The 13,358-nt window shown below is 35.7% G+C and overlaps 1 protein-coding gene across 2 annotated transcripts in view; it reads left to right on the top strand.

Annotated features, from left to right (window-relative positions):
* The window catches only part of CD2A (CD2 associated protein), a 151,207-nt gene that overhangs the window by 127,693 nt on the left and 10,156 nt on the right, over positions 1–13,358 (top strand). For both annotated transcript variants that reach the window (XM_011756888.3, XM_011756889.3), the window contains 4 exons: positions 1,533–1,645; positions 3,288–3,389; positions 4,465–4,646; positions 6,740–6,803. In XM_011756888.3, the coding sequence (XP_011755190.1) occupies positions 1,533–1,645; positions 3,288–3,389; positions 4,465–4,646; positions 6,740–6,803 (461 nt within the window). The remainder of the gene's footprint in view (positions 1–1,532; positions 1,646–3,287; positions 3,390–4,464; positions 4,647–6,739; positions 6,804–13,358) is intronic.

The following is a 13,358-nucleotide window of genomic DNA, read 5'->3' as shown; positions in this document are numbered from 1 at the left end:
CCCTTCAAACTACAACATATTTTAACATCTTTTAAAAATACTGATTGCTTTCTTTATGATATTTACAAATAACATGACATTTAAACATATATTTAAATTCAACCTTCACGTTATATAATGCATTTTTCATTGTCATTTATTATTATGGTTTGTTTCTTTCATGATTACTTACAGTTATCTAAAGACTCAAATATTAAATCAAGCATATTAGAGTATCTGTTTTAATGAATCAGCTTAGTAAGTTGACACAAGTGAGAACACACAAAGAAATTGATAGAAAATATTAAGTTATCAGCAAATTCTTCTAGTTGTTATAAAATGCATATTACCAAACAGTGATGCCTCTTTTTCTGCCTTACCTTTGTGTCCTCCATCCCTTAAAAACATTCTCTAAATAAGTAAAGTTGATGAATAAATTTTGTGGGCAGTGATGAGTATCTGTATCTTTTTAAAGAAACAAATAACTGAGTTAGAACATATACCTATCTGACAGAAAGTATTATAAACATCTAGGCAGATGGTAACGTGAAGAATTAATACAGATCTGGATGATTAGACCAAAGGAATCTGCTATTAGGTAGAAAATTTTGGCTGTGGTTAATACCTGAGTTTGGAATCTGAATTAAAGGAAGGTTCTATTGAAAATGGAAGTATCTGTAGTAGTTTACCTTTTGGGTTCTTGATTCATACATAGATATCTGGGCTTCAGAGTTAAAGACATTTCCTTTAGCAAGACTTCTGAATCATCTAGAAAAAGGCAAAGTATTATATATCATTGTTTTAGAGTAGATTTGTCCTTAAACCCAAGTTACCGGGTCAAAGGTCTGCCAGCCTTTGATGATGAGGAAGTAAGTTGGTAACCCATGTAGCTTTTTTTTTTTTTTTTTGGAATCTGATTTGCCTTAGATTTGAAGCCATCTTGTGATTGCTAAACATGATAATGTCTAAGCAAAGGTGCAGTGAACTATAAACAGTTTGAGTCCCACCTAATACTGTGCACGTACATATACACATAAAGGTACATTAAATCATGCTTTTGCTTTATATTGAGAAACACAAATCGAAAGTGGCAGGGTGCCAGATAAAGTTTAATTCTTAACATTCGAATATTCTACTTCTTGAAGTTCAAAACAGTTTTACATGCTGATTTTCTGAGATCTTGTAATTTATTATGAGTTTAAGAAGTAGATCTTTGTTAGGAACTTGATGAGTTTTTTATGCTACTACATTTTATGATACAGATTTTTCACTAAGAACTTTTTGTTGAGGTCTAGGTCTCTACTGGAAACAACCTTTATAGTGTTAATAAAGTCATATACTATATAAATGTATCAGGTAAAGAGGATTTTTTTTTTCTTTTAAGGGCGAGTGTTGTTTTCCAAATGCATATGAAAAGCACAGGTCAATTTGTGAATTCTTCAAAGTAGTGGTACTCTTTTTAATTTATAGTTTGTTCAAAAACTGAAACATTATTTTTTACCTTTAAAAAGGTGCAATTCTCTTAGTAAATAATATTTATTTTTATTTTCTAGATGTTGTAAATTTTGATGACATAGCTTCCTCAGAAAACTTGCTTCATCTCACTGCAAATAGACCAAAGATGCCTGGAAGAAGGTTGCCGGGCCGTTTCAATGGTGGACATTCTGTGAGTTCACCTAATTGTCTTAAACTACAGTAGATTTAGCCAATGCAGAGTCCATTTGAAGGTAGAGGATTTATAGCTCTACCTAAGTTTAACAATCAGGATGATAGCTGTTATACTCAAGTGGCAAATGCTGGTATTTAAGGAGATAGAGGGAGAGAGGTGTGTTCATTCCAACAGGGTCTGGAATGGAAGGTTACAGAATCAGAAGGAAATTATCGTGAGGCTGTAGTCACAGAGCACAGGGTCAAAGGGTGACAAAGAAAGAACCTGTTTAATTTGTCTTTCAACAACAGTTACTAAAATTCAGCAGATACTCACTTTAGGAAAGATTGAGAAAAATTTTTCTCCTGAAATATTCAGTGTTTTTTTTTTTTTTTCTTTTTTCTAAATTTTTAAAATTAACTTCAGTAGGTACATAATAGATGTGTATATTTATGAGTTATGTGAGATATTTTGATACAGACATGAAATGCATAATAATTATATCAGGGTAAATGCGGTATCCCATCACATCAAGCAATTGTCTTTTGTGTTACAAACAATCCAAATTGTATTCTTAGTTATTTTTAAGTGTACAATTAAATTATTTTTGGTAGTTACCCTGTTATGCTACCAAATAATAGGTCTTACTCAATTTTTTGTACTCATTAACCATCCCCCATTCCTACCACCACCCGACTAACACCCTTCCCAGCCTCTGGTAACCATCTTTCTGTTCTCTGTCTCCATGAGTTCAATTGTTTTAATTTTTTTAGTGAGAACATGCAAAGTTTGTTCTTCTGTGCCAGGCTTAGTTCACTTAAAATAGTGACCTCCAGTTCTATCCATGTTGCAAATGACAGAATCTCATTCTTTTTTGTGACTGAATAGTATTCCATTGTCTATATGTACCACATTTTCTTTATCCATTTGTCTGTTAATGGACACTTAGGTTGATTCCAATTCTTGGCTATATTCTTGTGAATAGTGCTACAATAAACATGGGAATACAGATATTCCTTTGATATACAGATTTCCTTTTTCTTAGTATATACTTAGCAGTGCTGGATCAGATGGTAGCTCTATATTTAGTTTTTTGAGGAACCTGCAAATTTTTCTCCATAGTAGTTGTACTAATTTACATTCTCCCCAGCAGTGTATGAGGGTTCCCCTTTTCTCCATATCCTTGCCAGCATTTGTTGTTACCTATCTTTTGGATAAAGACCATTTTAATTGGGGTGAAGTAATAACTCATTGTAGTTTTGATTTGTATTTCTCTGATGATGGTTGTGAAATATTCATTGTTTTTGTAGTACTTATCCTCATGTCTAAATGTATTGACTTCTTTGTATGCTTTTTCTACATTGCCTGGAGTACTGGTGGTAATGTAATGTTAATATATTAGCTCTTAAACGCTATAGTACTTTTAAAATTACCTAAATGGAGAAAATCCTTGTTGCTAAGAGGCAAACTTTTTGCCCTCAAGATACGCAAATATGTTATTCAGCTTGAAAGTATGTAGCATCCTATTAATGATAATGGGATATCAGCAACAGTAGCAGCTGAAAAATCCATAAAAGTTACTTGTTTTGTTATCCAAAGACTTACTACCTTTTCTTTTCTTTGGTCTGTTATGTCTCTTCACTTCTAAAAAATCATTTAGCCAACTCACAGCCCCGAAAAAATCTTGAAGTTACCAAAAGAAGAAGACAGTGCCAACCTAAAGCCATCTGAATTAAAAAAAGATACATGCTCTTCTCCAAAGGTGAGGTGCATTGTGGGCTAAGGTTTGTTGACTTTCTGGGATTCTTTGTGGACCTCAAACATAGATAATTTAAGGTGTTCTTTAGGAAGAATTATTTCTTCTGCCAAGAAATGGAATAATTACTGCTAAAAAATTGAATTGTTTAGCTTCGTCAGACTGTTTTCTGCAAATATTTTTGAAAGAGCTTACATTTTAATTGAATAAAATAAATATTACATATTTTGTATTTTTAAAGGCATAGATCTCTGCATCTATTTCATTTCTCCATTAAACATATATTCTTAAGGTCAGAAATGAACACTTGTGTAGTATTTACCTAGCTTGGTGCTTAGTATAATAATTAAGCATTCAGTATATACTGGAATGAATGGCAGAATACTGTATGTACATGAATCCTTTCATCTGTTACATGTGTTAGATGTCTTATCAAAATTTTTACCATTTTTATTTAACGTAGTTTCACCACAACTGACACACATTTAAGGTCATTTAGGTTTCCTCCCAAATTATTTCTCTGTTTCATTTCAGGGCATTTTTGTCAGAGTGTTTCCAATTTATTAAATACACCTAATCTGATTCTCTCAGCTGTCAACAGTCTATTGAAATTCTATTAAAGTGATTTGCTATTTTTTTAGTGAAACAGTTATGAGGTGACAGACTATGGACTCATTTTAGTGACTCTTCCTGAACCTATTAAATTGTTCACAATTACTTTTAAGTGAAGCTCTTTGGACATTCCAAACAATAAGTATTGAATATGGAAGAAAAAATAATACCTTTATAGTGCTCTCCTGTTTCACTAGGCGAACCATCCATAATATGCATTTGATGGATTTTTCTTTTTTCCTTTTTTCTTCTGTTAATGAAATTGTCATTTCCTACAAAAACCACTAATGATTATAAATTTATTCTTTAGTTGTCTGGCGATTTTTCCAGTTGTGAACATCAAATTGCTTTTGAATTTCCAAATTTGCCATTTATCTTGAAGTACTTAATTGTTTTTCTTCTTGATGTAAAAATCTTTTGAACTTAAATGTAATATTAAAGTCAGAAAAAAAATTTTTTGTGTTTTCAGCCATCTGTGTACCTTTCAACACCTTCCAGTGCTTCTAAAGCAAATACAACTGCTTTCCTGACTCCATTAGAAATCAAAGCTAAAGTAGAAACAGATGATGTGAAAAAAAATTCCCTGGATGAACTTAGAGCCCAGATTATTGAATTGTTGTGCATTGTAGAAGCACTGAAAAAGGATCACGGGTAAGTAGCCCTTCTTTTCTCCTATGAGTACTACTTAACCCATGCGTAAAGAATTTTTTTCAAACCATATTAAGTAAAAATCTAATCTGTGGCTGGGTGTGGTAGTTCACTCCTGTAATCCCAGCACTTTGGGAGACCAAGGTTGGAGGATTGCTTGAGTCCAGGAGTTTGAGACCGTCCTGGACAACATGGCAAAACCTCATTTTTGCAAAAAAAAAAAAAAGAAAAAGCCAGGGTTAGTGGCACATCCCTGTAGTCCTAGCTACTCAAGAGGCTGAGGTGGGAGGATCTCTTGAGCCTGGGAAGTCAAGGCTGCAGTGAGCTGTGAATATGCCACTGCACTCCAGCCTGGGCAACAAAACCAAGACTCTGTCTCAAACAAAAGTCTCTGGTGTGAGCAAGTATGTTTTCAAAGAAATTTTCATTAACAGTGCTTTTCTCTTTTCGGCAAAAAAGTTAAATTGGTGAAGTTATTCTGGTAGGTGGCTGTTTTACATATACATGTTGCCCGTAGGTGCTCTTAAATTAGCTCTAGAATGGATAAAACATTTCTGAGATATATATATATACATATATATATGTTTTAAAGTATAAAACATTTTAGAAGTCTTTCCAAAGGGTATTTTCAGTATCTTCAGTTTCTCTGGAAAAGTGAAACTGGATGGCAGGTTTGTTTGTTTGTTTGTTTGTTTTTAATATCTAAAAAACTTGCATCAGCAGGAGAAGGGATAAATACTATTGATACATTAATAGAGAAATACTACACAGCATACAACAATAAAAGTAAATTTCAACATCAGTATGAATTAATCTAAATATTGAGAGGAGGGAGCAGGTCAGAAGCATACACGCAATCAGTGTATTTCATTTATATAAAGTTGGAAAGCATACCAAACCAGAAAGTGTATTATTTTAAGAATACACTTGCATGTGGCAAAATTAGAACAACAAATGAATAATAATAAATACTATAAAACTTTTTCTATGGAAGAGAGAGGGAAATAGGATTAAGGAAAGAGGGTCACTTTTTGGGATATTAGAGGTACTGGTAATATTTTATTTCTTTAGTTGACTTGGAGTTCAGAGGTTTTTGTTTTACTCTTATAATATTAGATCTTTATAGCTTAGATATCACTAAGAAATTATTGCTAAGAAGTTAGTTTTGAAATGTTACATAAAAAATTTTAAAATTCTTTCCTTAAGTATTTTTTCTTCATGAGTTTTTTCTTTTTTACTTTTTCAAGCTGTTGTTTCTACAGTATTCTCAAGAATTTTTCAAGTATATGTTGAGACTGAAAATGTCCATACTTTTGATTTAGAAATTTAATATACTAACATATTCCTCCCATTCCTTCTGTCTCATTCCTCGATTCCTCCCACTCCTTCTGTCTCCAGAATAATGAATCAGCCAAACAAAATACCTGGATATTTGGATACCAAACCACATATAAATATGAAAATTTCAGCAGCATGAAAATGGTTTAAAATTTGTGCAAAGATATAATATTGAATATTCACTTAAAGCTATAGAAAAAAGAACAACTGTATGGAAAGATTAGAAGGGAACACAGGAAGATGAAAACATGAGTTAAGGAGGAGAAACTATTGGCTAGAGTTTTTAATTTGTTTGGTTTTTAGACTTTAATGTGGTATTTAATTTTTAAAAATAGAGAGAAATTCAAAGTCTAGGTTATCTTATCAGATAAACTGTTAACTTGCCTTGTATTGTGATGTGTTGTTATTCATTTTACCAAATTGCTTGGGCTTTGAGGTTTCCAGCCTGGAAAATGTATGATAGCTGAATATAGAAAATTGCTTCTGAAGGTTAGATATTATTTCTGTCTTCATGAGCTGCTCCAAATTTACTTGGTTTCTTGATCTCAGATAGATTTGCCTTGGTTTTGCTGAATTTTTAACTGTTATATTGAACCATTCTAACTAGAGAATTTTACATTTTTCTTAATTAACATTGCTATTGCCCTTAAAAGGATTTTCCCATGAACTGGTGGGTTAGGTAACAAAAAGCCTGTAAATATCAGTCAAATAAATTATTTAATCGAAAGACTTAACAGTAATAAGTACTTTGTTTTTAGGAAAGAACTGGAAAAACTGCGAAAAGATTTGGAAGAAGAGAAGAAAATGAGAAGCAATCTAGAGGTAATTCATTTCTTCCAGCGTTGAGAGTTTAGTCAGCATAAACTGGATATGTTTTTCCCAACCCAACTGGATAATTGGTTTCTGTGCGAATTATGCTATACTACTTCAGTTGGACATATACACGATGTACTTCTATTCAGTCACAAAAAAAGAACGAGATCCTGTTATTTGCAACAACATAGATGGAACTGGAGGTCATTGTGTTAAGTGAAATAAGCCAGGCATAGAAAGACAAACTGTGTGTTCCCACTTATTTGTGGGAGCTAAAATAAAAATTAAAAAAATTGAACTCATAGAGAACAGAAAGATGGTTACCAGAGGGTGGCAAGGGTGTTAGTGGAATTAATTAGTGGCAAGGTATTCTTTTGAAATTGGAGTCAGTCTTCTTAAACCCTGCCTCTGCTTTATCAACTAAGTTTACATTTTGTAAATCTTTTGTTATTTCCACAATATTCACAGCATCTTCACCAGCAGTAGATTCCACCTCACAAAACTTTCTTTGCTGATCCAAAAGAAGCAACTCCTCATCTGTTCAAGTTTGATCCACTTTTAATTCTCATTCTCTTGCTATTTTTACCACATCTTCAGTTATTTTCTCCACTGAAGTCTTCAACCCTCAAAGTCGTCCCTGGGGATTGGAATCATCTTCCAAATTCCTGTTAATATTGACGTTTTGACTTTCTCCTATGAATTGTGAATGTTTGTAGTGGCATCTACCTGATGAATTTTTTTCCAGAAGGCTTTCAGTTTATTTGCCTACATTTATCAGAGGAATCACTATCTATGGCAGCTATAGCCTTCCAAAATGTGTATCTTAAATAACAAGAATTGAAAGTCTAAATGTCTCCTTCATTCATGGGCTACAGAATGGATGTTGTGTTAGCAGACGTGAAAGTAACATTAATCTCCTTGTTCATTTCCATCAGAGCTCTTGGGTGACTACGGGCATTGTCAGCATGCATATTTTAAAAATAATCTTTTTTTTTTTTTTTTTTCCTGAGCAATAAGTCTCAACTGTGGGCTTAAAATATTCAGTAAATCATGCTTTAAACAGATGTGCTGTTATCCAGGCTTTGTTGTTCCATTTATAGAGCATAGGCAGAGTAGATTTAGCATAGTTCTTAAGGGCCAAGGATTTTCAGAATGATAAGTAAGTGATGGTTTGCATTAAAGCTACCAGCTACATTCACCCATTGACTTCTCTCTAGTTATGGAAGTCCTAGATGGTATCTTCTTTCCATAGAAGGCTGTTTTACCTCCATTGAAAATTTGTTTCCTGTAGCCGACTTCATCAGTGATCTTGGCTAGATCTTCTGGATGCCTTACTGCAGCTTCTACATTAGCACTTGCTTTACCTTCCACTTTTATGTCATGGAGATGGCTTCTTTTCTTAAACCACATGAACCAACTTCTGCTACCTTGAAACTTTTCCTCTGCCACTTCCTCACCTCTGTTCGGCCTTCAAAGAATTGAAGAGAGTTAGGACCTCACTCTGGATTAGGCTTTGGCTTAAGGAAATTTGATCTTTGGTTTGATCTTCTATCTAGACCACTCAAACTTTCCTTCATATCAACAATAAGGCTGTTAAGCTTTCTTATTATTCATATGTTCACTGGAATAGCACTTTTAATTTTCTTCAAAAACTTTTCCTTTGCAATCAAAACTTGGCTGTTTGGGGCAAAAGGCCAATCTCTTGACCTGCTGTGGCTTTCAACATTGCCTTCCTCTCTGAGCTTAATCATTTCTAACTTTTTATTTAATATGAGAGGGATGTCATTATTTCTTTCACTTGAACACTTAGAGGCCATTTTTGGGTTATTAATTGGCCTAATTTTATTATTAGGCCTGTTCTGTCTCAGATAATAGGGAAGGCCAAGTAGAGGAGGAGAGAGAAGAAAGGCTGATCAGTGTAGCAGTTAGAACACACATGACATTTATCAGTTAAATGTCTGATAAATGTTTGCTGTTTTATATGGACGCAGTTCATGACACCCCAGAACAATTATGATATTAACATCAAAGATCACTGATCACAAATCACCATAACATATATAATTACAGTGAAAACATTTGAAATATTGTGAAAATTGTCAAAATGTGGACACAATGATACAAAGTGATCACATATTGTTGGAAAAATTGCGTTTATAGTAGAGTTGCTCAACATAGGATTACCACAAGCCTTTGACTGTAGACAATGCAGTATCTGTGAAGCACAGCAAAACGAAGTACAATAAAACGAGGTGTCCGTGTAGTTGTCTCTTCTGTGCAGTTAAGCTGTTTTCATTCTTTGCTCAGGGACAGGACTGGTGGTGGTGACAGATGTCTGTGGATTCACTGCCTCCCATTTTTTTTTTCTTTTTCTCTTTTTTTTTTGACACGGAGTCTCACTCTGTCGCCCAGGCTGGAGTGCAGTGGCCGGATCTCAGCTCACCGCAAGCTCCGCCTCCCGGGTTCACGCCATTCTCCTCCCTCAGCCTCCTGAGTAGCTGGGACTACAGGCGCCCGCCACCTCGCCCGGCTAGTTTTTTGTATTTTTTAGTAGAGACGGGGTTTCACCGTGTTAGCCAGGATGGTCTCGATCTCCTGACCTTGTGATCCGCCCATCTCGGCCTCCCAAAGTGCTGGGATTACAGGCTTGAGCCACCACACCTGGCCTCCCATTTTTAACTTAAGAGTTTATCTTAATTCTCCACTGATGATTGGCAATTTCAACTATTTCCTTTATCTTTCTTAGCTTTCTTTTTCTCCTCACTAATGTTTATCTTCATTTGCATTATTCTTTCTGCATATCTCAGAGAAAGTTGTATCCTACCTTTTTTTAGAGACTCTTCCCATTGTTTAAGTATTTCATACTCCCTTCTGTTTTTTAATCTGCCTCATTACTTACCCTGTTTCTTTTGTCAGCAGTTTGTGGAACAAGAGAGAATTTGGGACTTGCAGTTGGAAAACCTTGACTCTTATCCTGAGAATCAACTAACTTTTTTGTTTTAAACTGTGTATTAGTTAGGCTTAGCATTTTCTGCACCTTATCTCATTAGACACACATAACAACATGTAAGGATTATTGTTCCTATTATAAGATTGAAAAAAGTAGGGTTCGGAATGGTAGTGTTAAGGCTGCTCTTGCATTGCTATAAAGAAATACCTGAGACTGGATAATTTATAAAGAAAAGAAATTTAATTGGCTCATGCTTCTACAGGCTATACAGGAAGAAGCATGGTTCCTGCATCTGCTTACCTTCTGGGGAGGCCTCAGGGAGCTTTTACTCATGGTGAAAGGTCAAGTAGGGGCACACATTTCACATGGCGAGAAAGGGAGTAAGAGAGAGAGTGGGAAGGGCCACACACTTTTAAACAACCAAATCTTGTGTGAACTTACTCATCATGAAGGGGGTGATCCAAACATGGATCATCCAAACACCCCATGATCCAAATACCTCTCACCTGGCCCAACCTCCAATACTGGGGATTACTTTTAATCTGAGATTTGGTGGGGACACAGATCCAAATCATATCAATGATTAACAGCAGTGGAACTGAAATTTTAAATATATATATATATATTTTTGAGATGGAGTCTCACTCTGTTGCCTAGGCTGGAGTGCAGTGGTGCGAACTCGGCTCACTGCAAGCTCCACCTCCTGGGTTCACGCTGTTCTCCCACCTCAGCCTCCCAAGTAGCTGGGACTACAGGCGCCCACCATCACCCCCGGCTAGTTTTATTTTTGCATTTTTAGTAGAGTCGGGGTTTCACCGTGTTAGCCAGGATGGTCTTGATCTCCTGACCTCGTGATTCGCCCACCTCAGTCTCCCAAAGTGCTGGGATTACAGGCTGAGCCACCACACCTGGCCCTTTTTTTTTTTTTTTTTTTTTTGAGATGAAGTCTTGCTGTTACCCAGGCTGGAGTGCAATGGTGCGATCTTGGCTCACTGCGACCACCACCTCCCAGGTTCAAGCAGTTCTCCTGCCTCAGCCTCCTGAGTAGCAAGGTCTACAGGCATGCGCCACCACACCCAGCTAATTTTTTTTGTATTTTTAATAGAGATGGGGTTTTGCCATGTTGGCCAGGCTGATCTCAAACTCCTGACCTCAGGTGATCCACCTGCCATGGCCCCCCAAAGTACTGGGATTACAGGCATGAGCCACTGCACCTGGCCTTAAAAATGTTTTTAACAGAAGCAACCAATCTTCAGAACCTTTGTACTTCAGGATTAAATTATACTGTGTGAACTTAGGCAAGTCACTTAACCTCCTTTAGCTTTAGTTGTTGAGATAATTTATGTGAAAATACTTTGTAAAATATAAAACTTGGTTATATCCTTATTTCCAACATTATCCTCTATTGGCAACTTTACTACTTTGCATGAAAATACTTGACTTTTTCCATTATTCAGAATCAAAGAATAGCCTCCTTTTAGGTCTAGCTGCGTTCTTGATGTACTGCAGTTACTTTCTCTTTTCACTTGAGGTTCGTTTGTTGAAATATGAAAATAACCCCCATCCTCTGAAAAATAGTCTACTTTTGTGGTCTCTGATTTTTCACCTTCAATTCAGTCTGTAACCCTTGGCATCTTAGGTTAGGTTTACTGATGCCAAATTCAAGGTGTTTTCTTCAGTTCCTGCAACATATCACTTTTTTTTTTTTCTACCATTGCCACTCTGTCAAAGGTTTGTCTTGGTTTAGATGATACTACATCCTATTGTTTCTAACTTCTCCATCTCCTCTTCCTTCCTTTTTTACTTTTTAAATTTTGTTTTTAGAGACAGGGAGTCACTCTGTCACTCTAGAATACAGTGAAACAATCATAGGCCACTGCAGCCTCAAACTCCTGGGATCAAGTGATCCTCCCGCCTCAGCCTCCCAAGTAGCTGAGACTACAGGCATGCACTTTCATGCCTGGTTAATTTTTCAGTTTTTTGTAGGGACTGGTTCTTACAATGTTGCCCAGGTTGATCTTGAACTCCTAGCCTCAAGTGATCCTCCCACTTTGGCCTCCCAAAGTGGTAGGATTAAAGGTATGAGCCACCATGCCTGGCCTTCCTCTTCCTTCCTTGTAACCTAAATGTAAATATTCCTTCACCGATATCCTTGGCTTTTCTGTTTGAGCATTCACATTTTGAATTCATCTGTACTCATGAATCTAATGATTAGCTCTAGTACCTCTCTGCTCTAAATCAAATTCGTATTTTCCCAGCTTGTATCCTATGTTTCTGGCTTTTTGTCCCCCCTGGATGTTTCATCATGAACTTAGATTTAGCATGTCCTCAGTTAATTTATCATCTTCCTTTCCTGTTGTTTTGATTTCCTGTTTCTCTTGATAATTTCTGTTGCTCTTATAGTCATATAGACATGGTACTTTGTACGTGGTTCTCTTCTAGTTCCATTCACTTTTAGTCCTATTACCTCCTAGTCTTTATGTCTTTATCCCCACTATATCTTGTTCTGATGCTTATTATCTTCTGCTTAGCTTTCTTGAGTACTCTAATTATCTCAGATTAACCTTTCCTTCATCGAGTACTTTCAAGAGCTTTATTTTACATGCTGAATAAAGTTCCAACAACTTACTATATGAGGTGTTTTTATATTTTGGTCCTAGTTATCTTTATTTACTTGCTGATCCTCCTCCATTGTGCCTCTTACAATTGATATGTCTGAATTTTTATTCTTACTGTGTTTTCTTGGATTGTCCTTTTGTCTCATCTTCTAATGCCCACATTCTACAGATTCTCAAGGCCCTGCTCAATTACCTTCATTAAATTGATATTAGTCTGTCTCTGATTAAAAGTAATTTAGTGGCCGGGTGCAGTGGCTCACACCTGTAATCCCAGCACTTTGGGAGGCCGAGGTGGGTGGATCACCTGAGATCAGGAGTTCGAGACCAGTCTGGCCAACATGGCGAAACCTTGTCTGTACTAAAAAATATAAAAATTAGCTGGGCATGGTGGTACACATCTGTAATCCCCGCTCCTAGGCTGAGGCATGAGAATCACTTGAACCCAGGAGGCAGAGGTTGCTGTGAGCCGAGATCATGCCACTGCACTCCAGCCTGGGTGACAGAACGAGATTATGTCCCCCAAAAAAATGGTCTTCTTCCAAATTTGCAAGACTTGTAGTTTTGTAAGAGATGTATATATAATAACTTCCTATGTTTTCACTGTTAGAGTATGTACTTATTCTACCTGTCTTCGAGACTGTAAGGTTGTTTGGGTAGGATCCATGTCTTTTTTATCTTTGCTCATTGCTCCTAACACAGTGCTGTATACATATTAGATATCGAATACATTATTGACAAATTAAAGTGTACATGTTAAAAGTATATCTTAAATTCACAGCATGTAACATGGTAGATATTGAGAAATTTTTAAGCGTTTTTTGACTTTTTTCTCACATTTTGTATATACATGTTTATATTCATACGTGAAAATAAGATAATGAGACAAATAAGAGGGACTTAATAGTGTTAAACTTGTATATCTGACTTAATTTGCCATAAAAATTAAGACGAGTCAAATTGTTTCTCTTTTGGATAACTTAATATGATTTTATTTTT

This window comes from Macaca nemestrina, chromosome 5 (assembly GCF_043159975.1).
Source record: "Macaca nemestrina isolate mMacNem1 chromosome 5, mMacNem.hap1, whole genome shotgun sequence".
Lineage (NCBI taxonomy): Eukaryota > Metazoa > Chordata > Mammalia > Primates > Cercopithecidae > Macaca > Macaca nemestrina.
Note: the sequence above shows the minus strand (reverse complement) of the source record. Positions and strands in the feature narration are given on the sequence as shown.